The 19,147-nt window shown below is 41.3% G+C and overlaps 1 protein-coding gene across 12 annotated transcripts in view; it reads left to right on the top strand.

Moving 5' to 3' along the window:
* TENM2 (teneurin transmembrane protein 2) overlaps nt 1-19,147 on the top strand; it is a 615,620-nt gene that overhangs the window by 577,682 nt on the left and 18,791 nt on the right. For 9 of the 12 annotated variants that reach the window (XM_063168605.1, XM_063168602.1, XM_063168601.1 and 6 more), the window contains 8 exons: nt 912-1,173; nt 1,868-2,135; nt 3,308-3,451; nt 4,923-5,172; nt 8,105-8,125; nt 11,966-12,198; nt 13,659-13,813; nt 14,308-15,182. In XM_063168605.1, coding sequence (XP_063024675.1) covers nt 912-1,173; nt 1,868-2,135; nt 3,308-3,451; nt 4,923-5,172; nt 8,105-8,125; nt 11,966-12,198; nt 13,659-13,813; nt 14,308-15,182 — 2,208 coding nt within the window. The remainder of the gene's footprint in view (nt 1-911; nt 1,174-1,867; nt 2,136-3,307; nt 3,452-4,922; nt 5,173-8,104; nt 8,126-11,965; nt 12,199-13,658; nt 13,814-14,307; nt 15,183-19,147) is intronic. The other 3 variants (XM_063168604.1, XM_063168600.1, XM_063168598.1) reach the window with 1 other exon arrangement.

Genomic DNA, 19,147 nt, shown 5'->3' with positions numbered 1-19,147 from the left:
TCATTACTGTTCTCTTACTGCCATGTGTCCCATTTTATGTTTGATGGACAGGATCTTTTAGGAAAGGGATAATTCAGTGTTCTGCTCAGAATGCACTTGGCTTCTCTGCTATTTCTATATAAAGGTTACTTGTAATAATAAATGTGGTGTTTTGTTGGTTGGGTATTTTTTAAATTATTTAATATTTAAGGATTTATAATTTTATCAGAATGAGCTTTGTCCGAGTGACTTCAAATCATTGCTTGTCTTGGCTGGTTTTCAGCAGTTTAGTTGCCAGAGGTTCACATCCCATTATTGATCATTGGAACCATGACATTTAAAACATAATCATGATCTGCTCACTCTCCCTACCTCTGGTGATGTGGGGAGAGAGTCACAAGGGTGAAAGTAAGAAAAATCTTGCATTGAGATAAAAGCAGTTTAATAACTGGAATAATAATTATAAAAACTGTAGTAAAAAGGAAAATAACAGAAAGATAAACTAATTCCCAGCCAGGTTCTGAGCAGCTTTTCTCCTAGTTTATATAATGGCAATTATATATCACTGTATATTACTATATCACTCTATGATCTGAGATATCCCTCAGTTCATTTGGGGTCAACTCTTCCAGCTGTGTCCCCTCCTGCCTCTCATTCTACTCCCTGGTGTGATGGGGTGAGGAGGAGGAAAGGCCCTGACTCTGTGTAAGCATTGCTCTGCTTTAATAAAAGCACCCCTGTGTTATCAGCATAATATCCTGAATCCAAAACTCAGCACTCCGCCAGCTACTAGAAAGAAAATTAACTCTATCCCAGCCAAAACCAGATAAATACCCATCGCTGTTGGTATGCCTCTGTAGCTGTCTCATTAGCCAGGAGTGTGATTACTGGAATTACTCAGTCTTGCCCTTCTAAAGACCACACTTTTCTAGGTTTGACTTGGTTGCAAATGGTGGAGCATCCCTGACGCTGCACTTTGAGCGGGCCCCGTTCATGAGCCAGGAAAGGACAGTGTGGCTGCCATGGAACAGCTTCTATGCCATGGACACACTTGTGATGAAGACAGAGGAGAACTCCATTCCCAGCTGTGATCTCAGTGGCTTTGTCCGTCCTGACCCAGTCATCATTTCATCACCACTTTCAACTTTCTTTAGTGACGCTCCCAGCCGCAATCCCATCGTGCCAGAAACCCAGGTAAGAACAGTGTGAGTGAGCAGGGTGGGGAATTCAGTGGGCAGGTGACAGTTCTGGTCCAAGCACAGGGCCACCACGTGTCCCCTGCAATTGCTACAGCAAATGTCTCTGCAGAGCTGCCTTTGTTCTGACATGTGCCAGGTTTTCTAATGAGGGCTGCAGGAGATATCCCAAGGTTTATGTCACCCAGGCACATTTATCTTTGATCGCCTTGCACTCTCCCGTTATCATACAACATATCAAGTATATCTGTTTATTTCAGTTGCCAGCTTAGGTGTTTGAAGAGAATTTTGCAAAGGCTTGGCATGTGGTGGTGACCACAGACTGTTTTATTATTTCTTAATTAGGACAAAGGCAAACTCTGTTGGTGCTGTTTTTTTCTCTGCTGTATTCAGTTTTATACTGTTAATGGAAGTTGTGGGTTCCTGTGATATTTCTTATGTTACCCTTGCATATAACTTGCAGTAAAAAATGTTTGTACTTATTTGCCATTTTGCCAGCAGTGGGCTCTTAAAAAGTTGTGTACACAGACACCAAATAATTATTTGTCAGAAATGTCACCTGAACTGTGTTGGTTTGAGGACATCCACTCCCAGTAAGAGAAAGACATAAGCTCAGAAGAATACACAAGGTGATACATTAAAAAAAAAAGAAAAATCATTAATGTAAAGTGTTTGATGTCTTTCCTTCCCAGGTTCTTCATGAGGAAATTGAGATCCCTGGCTCTAGTATAAAGCTCAGCTACCTGAGTTCCCGCACTGCTGGATACAAATCCTTACTGAAGATCATCATGACTCAGACCCTGGTGCCACTCAATCTGATCAAAGTTCATTTGATGGTAGCAGTAGAAGGGCATTTGTTCCAAAAATCATTTCAGGCATCTCCCAACTTGGCATATACATTTATCTGGGACAAAACAGATGCCTATGGTCAGAAGGTTTATGGGTTGTCAGATGCTGTAGGTAAGTCAGCATATACAAGCTCCAAGACTTTCCAAGCAACACCTATAATTCTAAATAAGAAAACTGCAAACTTCCTTATGGAGGAGCACATGTAGACTGAACAGTTCTTGTCTCCCTGACACAATTTATCTTTCTATTATGGTTCTTTTACACATTCAGGATCATGTTCAGAGGTCTAAACTTCATCAACATGCCTGGGTTTCCTGGGTTTCTAAACCTGACTTAGAAGGTTTAGACCAGGCAATGGGAAAAACTGGCCATAGGAACTTAGGGAAACCTAATCCATCATTATAATTTTGTTTTCTTTAGTTATAAAATGATCCTCGTGCTGGACTGGCTGGCAGTCTGCAGTGCATTTGGGTTTTCACACATACCCTTATTGTAGTCTCTTGTGCTATAACACATTTGAAATGAAAATGCTGTTCCTCTAATGCTGTTCAGTCTTGTAGTTCTACAGCTATTTTTAGTTAGCTTGGTTCTAGTGGGTGGGAAGAAGAGTGATCATCATAATATTTTTCAGTTTTCATTGACTGTCTGAATAATTTTAATACAGCAGTGTTAAAAATGAGCATCAGAGCTGTGCCAATGTGGAAAGAGCAGTTTTTTTTTTTAAATCTTAATTATTATTCTATAATTTCTAAATTATTCTTTGCTATAGTTTCACTTTCTTATGTTATTACATGGGATATTGCTTTCCTGTGTAATGCTTACAGTGTAATTTTGCTTAAATGCACACGAGGTTTTCACTGCCCTTTGGTATATAGTATGTAAAATGAATATGCTAAATAAATGCTGTGAACATCTGGCAAATTAAGAATTTATCTTGTCCTGCTATCTGATAGTTTTAATTATTTAATAAAATGTTACTATATTTTAAAAATTTTATTTCTCACTCTCCTCTCAGCAAACCCATCACTTCCCAGTGTGAGCTATTAAAACAGAAGTGATCAGGTTGAGCTATTAAAACAGAAGTGATCAGGTCCCTGCAGAGTACATGTGAATGAAGTTTTAAATTTGTGTCTAGTCAAGATCTGAATATAATATTTTAGAATAAAAGTGAGGAATGTAATCACTCCATCTTCTTGAGGGGGCTGGGGGACTGGAATACTCCTGCTCTGGACATTTCATTCAGTGTTTGTTCAGCAAGTATATTAGATTTTATTTCATTTCAGTGTCTGTGGGGTTTGAATATGAGACTTGCCCCAGTCTCATTTTATGGGAGAAGAGGACAGCACTGCTGCAAGGATTTGAACTGGATCCCTCAAACTTAGGAGGATGGTCTCTGGATAAACATCATGTACTTAATGTCAAGAGTGGTGAGTTAGTTCATTCCTTGTGTTTGCTGTTCTATATGGAATTTATATTTGCATTATACTTGCAATTTCTCCACTCTTTATTTCATCTTTAGCTCACTAAGGTATGAGACATATTTCCATTGTCAGAAAATTTCTATAGAATTTTAACACATTTTTTACTTTTCTGCACAGGCTGAATTTCTTGAATCTTTATCCTCTATTCTGTTTTTCATTTATTCCCCTGTAATATCTTTCTGTCTTCCCTGTTTTTCTCATGTTAGCCACATCTATTCCTGGTTCCTTTTGCTTGACCTCCTTTTCCCCCTAACCTGAGATGCAGCTTACAAGGAGTACGAGTCTGGGACAAGATACTGAGTCTCCTTTGCCTTTCTCAATAGTCACCTGTTTGTTTTTTCCTCATCTTTTTTTTGTCTTCCCATATCCTGATCTGAATCTTCATAATCTTTGTATTTTGCCAACAACTCTTTGGGAGCTGAATGCTCAGCATACATTTTATTTGTTCCCTGCAAAATGTCGTTTGCAGCCTTCCTGCTGCTCATTACCAAGTAAGAAAATGTATTTCTGCTTGATAAATCTAAAGTATTGTTCAGAATTGGCAAGATCAGGCTATTTGAACTCACTTCCAGTGCTGGGCAGTGGATCCACATTTGGGTCCACGTGCCAACAGAGAGTGTTGCCACCAGTGGGGAGCCAATTATGTTAGGGTCATGCAACTTCATTCCCACAAGAACGTGAAGCTGAAAGTTTCCAGCCAGATTTCCACAGTTTTTGACGTCCCAGAATATGGTCACACTGTCAGAAAATCCACTCCTTTCTTGGAGCAGGGGTCTGCTCTTTCAACAAATATTTTGAAGATAAATCCTATCTTGAAGGTATTTTCTTGAAGTCTAATAGAGATCTGTACCACCAGCTTCCCTCTTGCCTTTTATCATTGATCCTTAGCAGCCCTTCTGGGAGTTTGATCTTTCTCCTATCTTTTCATTTTCTGAGCTATCATTTTCTCTGGTTCCTCCATTTCTCATTTTTCATTTTCCATTAAAAAAGTGTGAAGGACTGAGAGGTGGAAAGAGAACAGTAAGGTTGGCACAGAATTCCAAACAAAACATGATGCAGGAAACTGGAGTGAGACACAAATAAGGAGCAGCTCTTCTCCACCCACTCAGAAACCTAAACCACAGTCCCAGGCCAGAGCTGTGTGGCAGGGTTTTCTTTCATAATGAATACCAAAGGACTCTTGAGTGTAGGTTTGGGTCTATGGGTGTGTATGTGTGTGGGTTTTAACACTGAATCTTCATTACACCTTTATTTTTACAACTGCGAAATCCTCCTGCTCTTTTTGCACCATTGAAAAACCGAACGCCGGAGTCATTTCAATGTACAGTCCTTAAAAGCAGCTGTTGAAAAGAAAACAGCCTCAAGTCCCCTGCAATGAACAGTGGTAATAACCACTTCTTCTCCTCTCTGTCCTTAGGTATATTGCACAAAGGCAACGGAGAAAATCAGTTTCTCACTCAGCAGCCAGCTGTGATAACCAGCATTATGGGCAACGGGCGCCGCAGAAGCATTTCCTGTCCCAGCTGCAATGGCCTGGCAGAAGGAAATAAGCTCCTGGCCCCTGTGGCACTGGCAGTGGGTATTGATGGAAGTCTCTTTGTTGGGGATTTTAACTATATCCGGCGTATCTTCCCCTCCAGGAATGTCACCAGCATCCTGGAGCTGAGGTAAGGCTTCACCTCAGCACTTCGCTTCTGGAGCCTGTGCTCAAATCAGCCTTTACCATTACTTCTTATAATTTTGAAAAACATTGTCGCTTTCAACCTATTTAAATTCCAGTGGAGAAATGGGGCACAGAAATGCATAGTTCAAAGTCTGTAACTTAACCTGAGCAGTGACTAAAGTGAAGGATTTAAGAGCAGAAATCAACTTGTACAGAAAGTACAAAGCATCTCTTTCTGTCTCCTTAGTAATCACTGATTCTGTCCTCCCTCAGTGCATCTTTTAGTTTGGTTTGAAAAGTCTAGAACTGACTGCCCTTAGGTACTGAGCCACAGTGACAGGCAGAGGTGTAACAATCTCATGAGGTCAGAGGGAAGCTTCTGCTGCCAGTGGTTTTGAGATCCACTTTCACATTTCTTCTCCATGCTTGTGAGTCTCTTTCTCTAGGTTGACAAGTGCAGTTCAGGTTGACATACAGATTCATTTTGCATCATCAGAACTCTTTTTAAGATTTTAACTCTTTCCCCTTGTCCCGTGCCCTGCTCCAACCTTAAGATTTGATCACTTAATAGGGAAGGCTTGAGTGTAGAATGTACCACTTCACCCATTTCTGTTCCATCTCCTTTTTTCATTTTGCCAGGAGAGGCAAGAGCTATTGCTTCAAACCCTAACTCATGTAACTGACCTTATACTTACAGCACTACTGAGTATTTGCAGAAAAATGAGGAAAAATTGCATGCCCTGGCTGTCTGCTGCCCCTCCTGGAGCCCACTCAGGCAGCAGCACTGGTGCTCCTGGAAATTGGATACAACTGCAAAGTGCATTGAGTGAATTTAGGTCACAAGTCTTTTTTTAATGATATGACCAATAAGCAATTCCTCTGCTTCCACATTTAGTTTTTAATTAGTGGGAAAAAGTGCAAAATGATTGGACTGTTAAAGAATAGGAGGCCTAGCTCTATTTTACACCTCTCTTCCATTCATGTCATTCTGTTGATGTCACTATTGTGAATTCTGATTCTATAGAAAAGAAAAGAGATCTGATTCAGGCCAATTCAACTCTGAAATCACTCTCTGACACCTACCTCATACACCATCAGGCTGCCTCATTATATTTTTTTTTTTTTAAGTCATGGATCATCCAGTGCTTTCTGCTAGCAGCTCAGTTTAAACCACAGAAGGTAGCTGGCATGGAAGTGTGACCTGCTATAAATATTTATATCAATATGCACTATAACTCTGCATTATACAGAATATGCTAATTTTTTTTTCTAAGCTGTTCAGATCATTTTATCTTTGTAGTAAATAGGACTACAGCTTTATAGGTGAGGAGAAACATTTTCAGATTAGGATATTTCTTATAATGCATTTATATGCACCTCACCAATATCAGCCAGTGAAAGTTTGCTAGCCCACCTTGTGTTTGAAAATGTTGCCTCAAAATTTACAACAATATTAGTGTGAGTACTTTGCTTCGTCTCTCTGTGAGAGAGATTGAAGGGAACGTGGGTTTTTATCATGTGTGAGGGAAAATTGGAAAGGACATCAGTAAAGAAATAGAAGATGGATTTTTATCTGCTGTTGTCCACTTCCTCCTTTATGAAAGTCTGTTTTCCATAGCATAGTTTCTTTAGCTTCTGTTATAACTAGAAGCAATTAACAATGAAGCTGATGCATTGTGAGTGCTGTTGGACAGCTGCAAAGGACTTGACATACAGATTTTTAGGATTTGCATTATGATGTCTTTTACCCCCCGTTCCTCTAAAGGGAATTAAGGTCCATTCCAGCAAACATAATCTATAGCAGTAATTGTGATTCATTGCTCATCTTGAAATCTGCATGAGTTACATGGGTAAGAGTTTGAAGATTTGAGCCATTTAAGTGTGAATGAGAGCCGAGTCTTCAGCTCATATCAAGTAATTTGGGTTATGTTGCAATCAGTACATCCTCAAATATTGCAAACCAAAAACATCGCTTTGTTTAGATTTCACAGCTGATGTCCTTTTGGTTTCACATAAGCCCCTATAAATCTTGAGTGCCTTTATGTGTCAGATATATCCCAGTGTGCACATTTCCTTCACACTGTGCTTTGTGAAGGTGCCTGGTTGAATGTCCAGCAGGAATTTGGGCTGCACTGCACTGCACGTGGGGCTGCAAGCTGGGGCTGTGCCTGGAGTGCTGCAGCTCAGGAGTCACAAACCCCCTTGCTCTGTTCAGTGCATATTCCTGAATGGAAATTACACCAACACAGTGAGTTGCTGTGTGAGTGGAGAGTGTGTTCATTTTCTTGTGGGAAGTAGAGAGCACTTTTCCTTGGGCTTTGTGTCTGGGCAGTAAGCTGTGGATCAGTTAATGCTGTTTATCTCCCATTGTACAGTACCTTACTGCTCACTTAGAAGGGGCTTTTTTACCCTGACTTTGGCTTTGATAGGCTTAACAGACACCAAGGAGCATCCAAACTTGCTTTAAGCAATTATTTTAGAGACTAGGAGGAGAGAAAAACAAACTGCATAGTAAAAATGTGTCTAGAAATGGCCTGTTAGAGAACTATTTGATTAAAGAAGTTGCCTCCAACTGGCAGACAATGTCCAAAACCAGTACTTCCCCCTGCCCAGCTCTGTATTCAGAGAACTGCCAGTTTCTCTCACTCCTAGCCCCCAAGGTACACACATTTCCATGGGAAAATTCTTTCAGTGGTTCAAAAATTTTCCTAAATATGAGGGGAGGGGGGTGGGGGCAGGGGTGTCCTATAGGGAATTAGCTTGCAGCTCTACCCCTCCCAGTCACTCTTCATCTGGAAACGAAGCTAAGGCTAGTGCTGAAAAGAGATATCTTCTCCTGTGTCCTTTTGTAAAATAAAACAAATACTATGTTTGCTTTACCATCTATTCTTCAGCTAACTGTTTGTTCTTTTTTCTTCTGTTCCCTTTCTATAAAGAAATAAAGAGTTTAAACATAGGTAAGACATGAGCTCTTTCCCATATAATTTGATATGGTTTGTTTGCTTCATTGTGTTTGCTTTTTGTGTTGTGCTTCTTGTGTAATGTTATGTTCTTCATGTACCATATATAGAAACATTTTTATGTGCTAATTGTGTGTTATGAATATGATAAGCATTAGCAATTACGAAATGCAGTCAAAAAGCAGCCAATAAGTCCTGACAGTAATTAGAAATTTCTAGTAGAATGCAAGTATAATGAACCCCAAACTAACTTCTAGATAAACACCTCTCCCTGCTGTCTATAATTGGTCTAAATGGTCAAGGTAAACTACAACAGCATTTTCACAAATGCCAGAAAGGTTCACAAAAGCACTAATGACTGCATATAGGTCAAAAACTCATTTTCTGGTCATTAATGATTTTCTGAACCCGCTGTCTTTTGCCATAATTTAGTTTATATTTCTTTTTTCAAACCCATTTAATAGCCAACCCGTGGGGCTGGCTGTGTGCAACCACTAGAAGCAGTCACTGTGAGATTTAGGAGGGAGGCCTGACCCTCCTGCATGTCAGGAGGAGAGCACTAGGACTTCTGGATGGCTGCAGCATAGGAAACACTTGTGCCTCCTGACATGCCACACCTGGGACAGGGATCATATTCACCCTGGAGGAAATTAAGGGCAAGAACAAGAAGAGTTCTTGTAAACTGTTTCATAGTGTCCTGTGCATTACCCTTTTTAAACCATACTTTCCATTTCTGTGACAAGTTGATGGAATAGATGGTCTGGACTAAACAGGATCATTTCCCCTTAGCAATATATTTTGGCATAGAAACACCCCTAACTGTTCTTATCTGGGTGAATTCATTCACAATTTGCTGATGATTATTGGTGATGCTGGAGGCTCCTCATCTGCTTTAACTAAGCCTAGTTAGTTTTCCATCTGCTTAGAGATTTGCTATGGACAACTTCTGTTTTGGTAAAGCTTAAAGAAAAGCTGCTGTTGAAACAGAATTTGATGCACCTGTGAGAAGAACAGGGAGAATGAGCTGCACTTGCTGCTGGGTCCCAGGTCCCTCAGAGCAGAGTGAGGCTGCAGGTGGTGTGACCACACATTCACTCGGGGCTGGAGGCACAGACATTATTGGCAGTGGCCTCTGAGCTACCCTGAATGCCATGGAGAATCTTTTAAAGCAAGTTACAATCCTTGGCCTTCTATAATTCAAGTAAAAGATTGCAAGGGTGCAGAGAAAAGAGAGGCAGAGCTCTTTAATTGCTCGGATGCCAGTTTGAGAAATATTGAGTACTCATTTATCAAACAAATCCCTGTTTGAGGTAATAGTCTCATTGATTCTTTGGGAGCACAAAGAGTGCATGTTACCTTCCAGCAGGCATTTTCTGTCAAATTCCCTCAAAAATTTGTTTTGAGTTTTCCACTATCACTGTTCTCTGACCTAGTTCAGGAAAGAGGGGAGGAGTATGGAACAGGTCTGCAGCTCCAGTGAGCTGCTCTCTGATCTGGAACCAAAGCTTGTGACTGATCCCTGGCACAGCTGCCCTGGGGGAGATTCCAGAGGAGAAAGGCAGGGTGAGTTCCATGGATGCACCATGACTGCAGGAGAGGAGAGGGAATATTCCCATATCCCATGTTCTGCCATTGCTCTTTACCCTGACTCATGTCTTATCCCATCCTGGGCACACCTAGGGCTGGCTGAGGGCAGAGGAGAGGCAGGGGTGGGCACAGCCTGGCAAAACCATGTGTAAAACAAGAGACCCTTCCATTCCTGCAGGGTGGCTGCTGCTCCCCTGGGCACTGTGTGAGCAGCTCTCTCTCAGCACTGAGTCCTCCAGGACCCTCCCTTCCAGGGGCAAGCAGCAGTGTCTGTGCCCAGCCCCAGCCTGTGCCCAGCTCCTGGAGGTGCCCATTTGGCCAGGATGGGGGATGTACCTTTCTGCACAAGGGCCTTGCCAAAGGCACCAGCTGCAGGGCAGCCTTGAGCTAAGTCTGGGTGTGTTTGTGAGATGCAGCACAACACCAGTGCCACAGCAGAGTGTTCTTCAGTGTGAGGGGAAAGCATGGTGGGAGAACAGAGCAGAGTTTGGAAAGGGTTTGGAAGAATGACAGACATGCAGGTGTTTGTATGGCTCAGATACCTGGGAGACTGGAGGAATCTCTAAAGTGGAAAGAGCTATTTTTCTATGGAGCATTATTTTGGAGGGATGAGAAGGAATGTGGTAAGGGTGTAGTGAAGAGGTGCAGTCTGCTGCTGAAGATAGTAAGACAAACTTGGGGAATAATGAGATTGTCCTCTAATCTCAAGCATGTCACTAGTTTCCCTGCATAACTTTGTCTACACCACTTAACCTCTCTGTGCCTCAGTTTCCTCCTCTGTAAAATGGGTGCTACACCCATCTTTTTAAAGTACTCTGAGATCCATGCATGAAATAAACCTGCCAAGTATTTTTTTTTTGTTTATTGTATTTCTTCATCTCTAATTTCTACACTCCTAGACTTCAGCAGATGGTATTGCCTCTGCCTACTGAATTGAGATCCAACCAATCTCCTTCCTACTTTCTACAGTCTTAGAACAAACCACTATTGACCTAAACCCATGGCATGTCAAAGACTGGCATAGAGGAAAATAACTGTAGAAAGTGATATTTTGGGGCCTCCTCATTCCTCCACACGTGGTCATGACCACATGGCCACAGTTATCTTGGTGTGCTGATGGATCCATCTGCCGAAAGTGGCTTTATGATAGTTTCAGCGATTCTGCTCGAGAAATGGCCTAATCCATCATAGCTTACCTCTGTGTATCCTCACTCTTGGAGATGGGCACTTTTGCCACATGAAACTAGGAGTGTGGATATTTGGAGGCAAATATCTCTGGTTACTGGTAAGTAACCTTCATTTTTTTTCTTCCCGTCTTCATTTGTCTTCTATGCTTTGAAACCATCATTGACCTTATTTACGCTCACCCATAGGCTCCAAAGGCTGGAAAATCCACATCATGCTTAAAATCCAAATAAACTGAGTAAAACTAGCCAGGCAAGATTTTGAAAATATTTCTGCACTGCAGTTCTGTGTGTGTGAATGTATATATATTGTGAAGATTGACATTTCTCAATTTGCAGATGATTTGCTAAAGTAGTTCCAAAATGTGACAAGCTGTCAAAAAACATATATTTCAGAAGAGAAGTAGCTTTCCATATGAGCGCCCATTCCAATCACAAACTGAGGACCAGTTTTTCAATAACAGAAGATTTGGAGTTAAAGTCAGACACTTGGGATCTCTGGTTTTAGTTATATAACCAACTTCATCTGCTGTAAATGAGATTCTTGATAAGAATGAATGAGAACAAATTTGCTTTAGAAATAAATTTGTTATGCCTCTGCCTTCTATTTATACAAGACCTCACAAATCTTGTGGCGTAATCTAAGTAACTCAGAAGCTGATTCTTTGATCCTACTCCTATGACTTCTGCTTCCAAAGGAAGTTTAAACAAGGTAGCGGAAGGGGGGAAACAGATAAGCTGAAGAGAATTGACCTGGAGCAGATCTAAAGGGCTAAAGAGATCAAGAGGAAAGACTGCTGTGCAGCTCTGGCTTATTGGGCTCTGCTGTGCAAGGTTCAGTGTAGAAGAATGAGTGAGATTTAAAATTACAATCCCTCTGAGCACTGACCAGGCCCTAATCAAGTCAGGTCCTCAGGTGATGGTCCTTCAGACCTCACCTCCGTACAAAGGTGTCAGACTTTCTTTCCAGATCTTTCTGTGCCTGATGAGTATCCAAGCTCTGAAAGCCTGTGAAGTTTCTAGACTGCTCAGCTGTTTCTGTTTTATGCTTTCTTTTTCTCTAAAGCAACAATCCTGCTCATAAATACTATCTGGCCGTGGACCCTGTTTCAGGCTCCCTCTACGTGTCGGACACCAATAGCCGACGGATTTACAGAGTCAAGTCCCTCACGGGCACGAAGGACCTTGCTGGTAACTCTGAAGTGGTGGCAGGGACAGGAGAGCAGTGCCTGCCCTTTGATGAAGCCAGATGTGGGGATGGAGGGAAGGCAGTGGATGCAACCCTAATGAGCCCTCGAGGTAAAGGAGGAAAAGAAGCCTGAGAGAATGGCTGTGTGCAGCTAGGCTGGATGTGGAAATAATTATCTGGCAATTAAATCACTCCTTGCTTGGTGATTTTTATTCTGGGCTTTAATTACAGTGGATTGGCAAGTGTTCGTGCTTTGTTTAGTTAAAGCAAACTTTATTACCCCGGCAGTGAGTGCTGCAAAAGGAGAACAGAACACAAATTAGCAGGGTACCGCTCACTCCAAGAAGCCAGCGTGTGAACTGGGAAACTGATTACTGTTTGAGATGCAGTCTTTGGGGAGAGAAATTGCTTGCTGTGTCTTTTCTCTGAGTTTTTCCTCCATGTATCTCCTTTTTCTTCAGAGTCAGAGAAAAAAATAAAAGGATTTTTGCCCTTTCCAGTTTCTAATTTTTGACAAAAGGTTTTCAAGATGATATAGAGATTTGGAGATGTGTTTAAGGCTTTTGTTTTTTCTCTCTTGTTTCATCTTAATTGTAAGGATGAATTAATCAGGTGTATTGCCATGTGTTTCAAACATCTTTGGGTTTTTTCCGTGGCTGAAAATAACTAGATGATCATAAAGGTACACAAAAATGGAAATTCCAGTTTCTTTGTATAGGGAGTAGTTTCAGTTAACACGTAGAAATTGAAAAGATGAAGCTGTATCTTCTCTCACTGCCCAGTGGGATGAGCACTGCAACCAGTTGAGGACAGAATTTTTTTTAGATCAATATTTTATTTTCAGCCTGAGAAATGGACAAGGCAGTGCACCAAATCAAAGCAGGAAAGAAAGGCAAGTGAGAAAAAGGCTGCCCTCCTTCCCAACAGGCAGCAGCATCTGTCTGTTCTTGCAAGGGAGCACCCTTCCATTCTGTGCCTTTCCTCTCTAAGGACTCACAGTGTGACAGGCATTGAACCTTCCCTTTTTTATAGGCTGGCAACCCCTGTGTCTTCATCTGGAAACACCAGAGTTTCTTTCTGTATTTTCACTGCAACAGGTCAAAGAATTAAAAAACCATCTAGAAATAATACAATGTCCTCTTAGTTTTAAAAAAAAAATTAGAGGTATTTTAAAAGCTTTTTTAAAAATTCTTCATCCTCATTAGATTCTTCAGATTAAGAAAGGAATGCCTCAAATGTCTGAGTAAAATTAGGAGATAATTTTTTAATTGGGTTTATGTAATATATCAGAGAGCTTGAATCTAGAAAAAAGATGATGCATTCTGCTGGGTCTTTGGCATGTTTGGGGATTTCTGTGGTTTTCTTTAGAGCCCTGCAGGATAAACCTGCTTGATGCCATTTCAGTGGCAGAACTATGGGTTGTTGGAGGGTTCCAGAACCTGTGCTCATGTTGGGAGGGAGGAAGGAACAGGGGACGTGAACAAATTTCACCATCTTGTAAACAAGAAAAAGCCTGCCTTGAAGCCAGGAGCCTCACTGCTGCACTGAAGCCCGGGTTTTATATTTGCAGGAATTGCAGTGGATAAGTATGGACTCATGTATTTTGTGGATGCCACTATGATTAGAAAAGTGGATCAGAATGGAATTATATCGACCCTGCTGGGCTCCAATGACCTAACTGCTGTTCGACCTCTCAGCTGTGATTCCAGCATGGATGTCACCCAGGTAGATTCTTACTGCATTTATTTTCCTCTCTGCCTTAGAAGAGATGGGCATCTATTTTGGATGACTGCCTGGCCACTTAAGAAATGCATTATGCAGCACAAGATGATAACATAGTTGATTTGTTACTGAAATGGGTGAACCATCCTTTTTACTGTGGCTAACACAGTTTATTTATGCAACTATAGAGAAATAAGGTTGAGATAATGAGAGTTATTGTCTTAATTGCCTGTTTTTCTGTAATTATTGTAGAGCTTCCACAATGTAGCATTCATTCTTGCACAGAAACACAATTAGCCAAAGTTACAACTGCACGTAGCTTTAATATTTCCGAAAAACAAAATCATTGTTTGAAATAGTTGCCGTTCATGACTTGGTTTCATGAATTAAACTGATAAACCCCTCACTAATTTGCTGTTGTTACACGTGGAATTTTAAACACTAGGAGTGTACTTTTCAGTTTCGAGTTTTACAGTAATAATTTGTGCAACTCATAGGTACGGCTGGAGTGGCCTACTGATCTCGCTGTCAATCCCATGGACAACTCCCTTTATGTCCTAGAGAACAATGTTATTTTACGGATCACAGAAAACCATCAAGTTAGCATTATTGCTGGACGCCCCATGCACTGCCAGGTTCCTGGTATAGACTACTCTCTTAGCAAACTGGCTATTCATTCTGCACTTGAATCAGCCAGTGCCATTGCCATCTCACACACAGGAGTTCTTTACATCAGTGAGACAGATGAAAAAAAAATTAATCGGCTCCGCCAGGTAACTACCAATGGAGAAATATGCCTTCTTGCAGGGGCAGCTTCAGACTGTGATTGCAAAAATGATGTCAACTGTAATTGCTATGCTGGGGATGATGGGTATGCCACTGATGCCATCTTAAATTCACCATCTTCCTTAGCTGTGGCCCCAGATGGTACCATCTACATAGCTGATCTCGGAAATATCCGCATTAGGGCTGTCAGTAAAAACAGGCCCGTTCTTAATTCCTTTAACCAATATGAAGCTGCATCTCCAGGAGAACAGGAGCTGTATGTCTTCAATGCTGATGGGATTCACCAGTACACTCTGAGCCTCGTTACTGGGGAGTACTTGTACAATTTCACCTATAGCAGCGATAACGATGTCACGGAGGTGATGGACAACAACGGCAACTCGCTGAAGGTGCGCCGGGACGCCAGCGGGATGCCCCGCCACCTGCTGATGCCGGACAATCAGATTGTCACCCTGGCCGTGGGCACCAATGGGGGACTCAAGCTGGTCTCAACACAGACCCTGGAGCTCGGATTAATGACATATAATGGAAACAGTGGTCTCTTAGCAACGAAGAGTGATGAAACAGGATGGACAACGTTTTATGAGTAAGAATGTTTTTGGATATATTAAAGCGTACGTTTATTTTTTCAAATGGTAGTCAGTAGGCCCTAGGCTGACCCTGCTGCAGTTTGTTGTAGGTTTTTCAATGATGCTGAGCAAGGCCATTGTGCCTCAGTCCAGAGCGGTGCTGGAAATGGTTAAATGGCTTTGTGATGGCGTCCTTTGGGTGGGTGCTGATCCCCCTAAATCCCTGCCTGGGGTTTGAGTTTGGGCAGCTCATCCCCACCCAGCACAGAGGACCTGTGCCATGGCCAGAACCTCAGCTTAGTTAAGCTGCTGTTCATGGTCAGCACGGCTGCCCAGAGCCAGAGCAGCCCAGCACTCCCCCTGCAGCTCCCACAGAGCTGCTCTCTCTAGGAGCCCTCATGCTGCAGCTTCTTCTGGAACTCAAATTATCTCTCTTTCTGTTCAGCCTCATATATTACTCATGGTTGTTAAAATGTTGATTAACTTCAATGATTGTTCATTCCTGAGACAAGTGAGGAAATTAGATCCCCAGCTATCTGTCAGACCCCTGGTGTAACTTCCATAATTTGTAGATAACCCAAAAGCACACTGGTGTTCATGAGCATATAGATTAAATAGACAGAACTTCCTCTTTAAATGAAATTCATCTGAAGAGATGAGGTTCAGAAGTATATTAAAAATCTAGAAAAACTAGTCCAATTTTTATTAATATTTATCCTGTTCTTAGTAGTCTCATTGCCATTTTTTGATCCAAAAGTATTAAAAAGAGAAGCTAAATGACATATTGAAAAATATATTTAAGTATATGGCAAGTATGATGCCATATATTTTGTCTGAATTAGTTAATGATTCAAAAATATCATTCTCCAAATCAGTGAGTAGAAAATAGGAGTAAGCTTTATATTTAATTTTAAATGGCAGGCTTATTTTCAAGTCACAGCCTAGCAATGGCACACACCTCTTAGTTTATTGATGCATTCAGCTTGGCCACCTGTTTCCTCTGTTCAGAGAAAACATAAGAAATGCAGGGATGGAGGGAGCTGCGCTCAGTGTGCTGGGAATGCCTGCCCTGCTCAGCAGGGATGCTGCACACGCAGTTCCCTTTGGAAGGAAAGCAGTGCCCTCTCGTGGGGCCCTGCATGCCCAACCACTCACTGCTCTCCTCCAGCCCGGGCCTCCACCTGGGCAGGGGCTTCTTTGTCCTTCATATTTGGCAAAAATTAACTCTTCACCACAAATAATTCAGTTACATGACCACATGAAGGTATTACCTGCTGATTATAAGCTCGATTAAAAGCTCACTGGACTAGACAGAATAAATTTCATATTATTGTTGATGAGATGTGAATGCCCTTCTGAGAAGGTTTTTTTGTTGGTTTTTTTTTTTTTTTTCCCTGAATAGGCAGCTCAAGGTGCAGTCACATAAATGAGGTATTTCTCAAAACACCAGAAACTAAATAGTGAATTAATTTAAAACTCTATGTGAAAATCCATGAAACATTAAAAAATGTCATCAGAAAGTTACTGGTTACAAAACTGGTATAACTGGTGTCTGAGAGTCACACCTAGTGCTAAGTTAACATGGTTTATTAGCAAAATTCTATTATGATTCCTAAGGAAATACAGAAGGTAGAGGCTTTGATGTCTTACTGAGATCAGCTGAAAATATAATTTAATGTGTACATAGTGCTGCAAATTTTTTTCCAAGATCAAATAAGAAAAGATGCACAACCTTTGCCTCAGGTCAGTGGAAGTTAAATGCCATCTTTAGATCTAAATATTACAGCCTGAGGTACTGTCTTAGATAATTAGTTACTTTGATGAGGCAGCAGAAATAATTCGTTTCTCCCAAATTTGTACATACATTCTCATAAGCATAGAGCTCAAAGATGAGAGAACCATAAAAACATTATTTAAATTGAATATACAAACCTAAACAATCACAGTCCACAGTCACTCAGTACTGGTTTCTGGTTTCTGTTTTTTCTTTGGAACAGCTCCTAAGAGAAAATTCTGTATTCATCATTCTGAAATTTTTTTGGTAGCTATAACTTAATATCAATTGAAGATGAAAGAAGTATTCAGCCAATGAGAGTTTATAAGGACAATAAAATAGTTTTCTGTGCAGTTACATTAATGCATTCATACAGACATAATCAGCAGTCAAAATTGTTAATATGGCAGCAGAACTGGAAAAGAACAGAGGTCTTTTAAGTGGTAAAGTACTACATGAGCTAAAGTTCTTATGAAAAATTTATGTCAGTGCATTTATATCAACCAGGCACTGAAGTGCCATGTTATCTTATTGGGTATATTCCTCTCAATTTTAAATTTTAAAATTTCAACTTCACCCTGAAAATGCTCTCAGAATTTAATTTGTACAGTTAATCTAGGTGTGCATCTGCATCAGCAGAGAGTTGCAGACACAGGCTGGTTTGTGTGTGTGCACACTCCATGTGTGAATTCTATAGATAGCATCTGTGCACGTGCATGCAGCTCATTTGCAGCAGGAGCAGCCAAGGCTCTTCAATAATAGAACAGCTACCAGCAGGCTCACATGGGGTAATTTAAGCTTGGCTTGGGCATGAAGCACAGATCTTTGAAGCAGCTCCCAGTGGTATTCCTCTCGGTCTAGGGAGCATCCTGAGAGAGTGCTGCAGTTTCTTCTGGAATCAGTTTTAAAAGGGAGAGAAGACAGGGGTGTGTGTAAATGTGTGTGGGTCTGTGCCTTGCCCAGCTCTGTGTTCAGTCAGAAGCTGCTGTTCCTCCTCTCTGCAGTGCTGGTTATGGCCCTGCCCTTGCTGCTCCACCCACGAGCTGTCAGGAGCACAACTCAAACCTGAGGCTGGGATGCTGCTCATAGAAATTGCCTGAGGAATCGAGGTGCCACAGCAGTGGCCAGGGACCGCAGCCCTTGGGCACTGTCACAAGCCCACTGAAGGGATGGATGCACGGATGCTTGTGGCTACCTGAGAAGGTGCCAGGTGCTCAGCTGTGTCCCATGGTCCAGGCTGAGCTGAAGGTGTGGCCATGGGCAGCTCAGAGCCATCAGGCTGCAGAGACAGCCGCCAGCTTTGTCACCCAGAGCTGTCCTGGGAAAGCTTTGCCTGCTGCCAGGGGGTCTGGGCCACAGTTAGCAAAGATCTGCTGAGGTAGCAGTGGGGAGATGCTGTTTGTTGGTTTTTAAGGTACTGGGATAAAGAAAGCTTGTTTGACCTTGTAATGTTATTAGTAGAAAAACTTGGGATGAAACCTTACTCTAACTGAACTCAGTAACAAAAGCTCAGGAATTTCAGAGTACCCAGAGCCCACCTCATTTGAAAATGTAAAGGTTGCCTTATCAGACTTGATTCATCCAGGCTGATGCTGTGTCACACATTGCAGTAGGCAGAGACTGCTTCTGAAGAAGACACCATGTCAATTAATATATTTTTCATTGTAAATTTTTGGTTTTTACATCATCAGACCCAGGTTCATGACATGAAGAAGAGAAGTGCATAGTCATTTAATTAATATATAGTTTATTATTCAGATAAATGTCTGGGTGTTGTATTCTACTGAGCACTTGCTCTCATTTAATACATAAATTCTAAAAAAACCTCAGGAATATGTCACTTAAATTTTGTGGTCGATAAAAGGTTTCTGTTATATTAATTTTAATTTTTTTACCTTTAAAGTATTTTTTAAATAAGATTTTATTTTCATACAATGGACAAAGTAGAAATGCCTTCTTTATTGGTATCAGAGTGTGTATATATCATTTAAGTAGTGAATTTTTCTATATCTCACTCGTAATCTAAATGGTCTGTAGATCTTCAATGAGAGTTCTTTTGTATGTATTTTGTTAAGTGTATCCATCACTTGCTTATAAACCCTTTTAATCTGTACTGTTGCTGCTTTCAAAGCTGTGACTAGCACTGGGAACCCACCCCATGGCAGGGGTAAAACAATCATTTCTTGAAATAGCACTGGAATATTTCCA

The sequence above is a fragment of the Melospiza melodia genome, chromosome 14, assembly GCF_035770615.1.
Source record: "Melospiza melodia melodia isolate bMelMel2 chromosome 14, bMelMel2.pri, whole genome shotgun sequence".
In the NCBI taxonomy this organism is placed as follows: Eukaryota; Metazoa; Chordata; class Aves; order Passeriformes; family Passerellidae; genus Melospiza; species Melospiza melodia.
The sequence above is the reverse complement of the archived record's forward strand: the minus strand, read 5'-3'. Positions and strand labels throughout refer to the sequence as shown.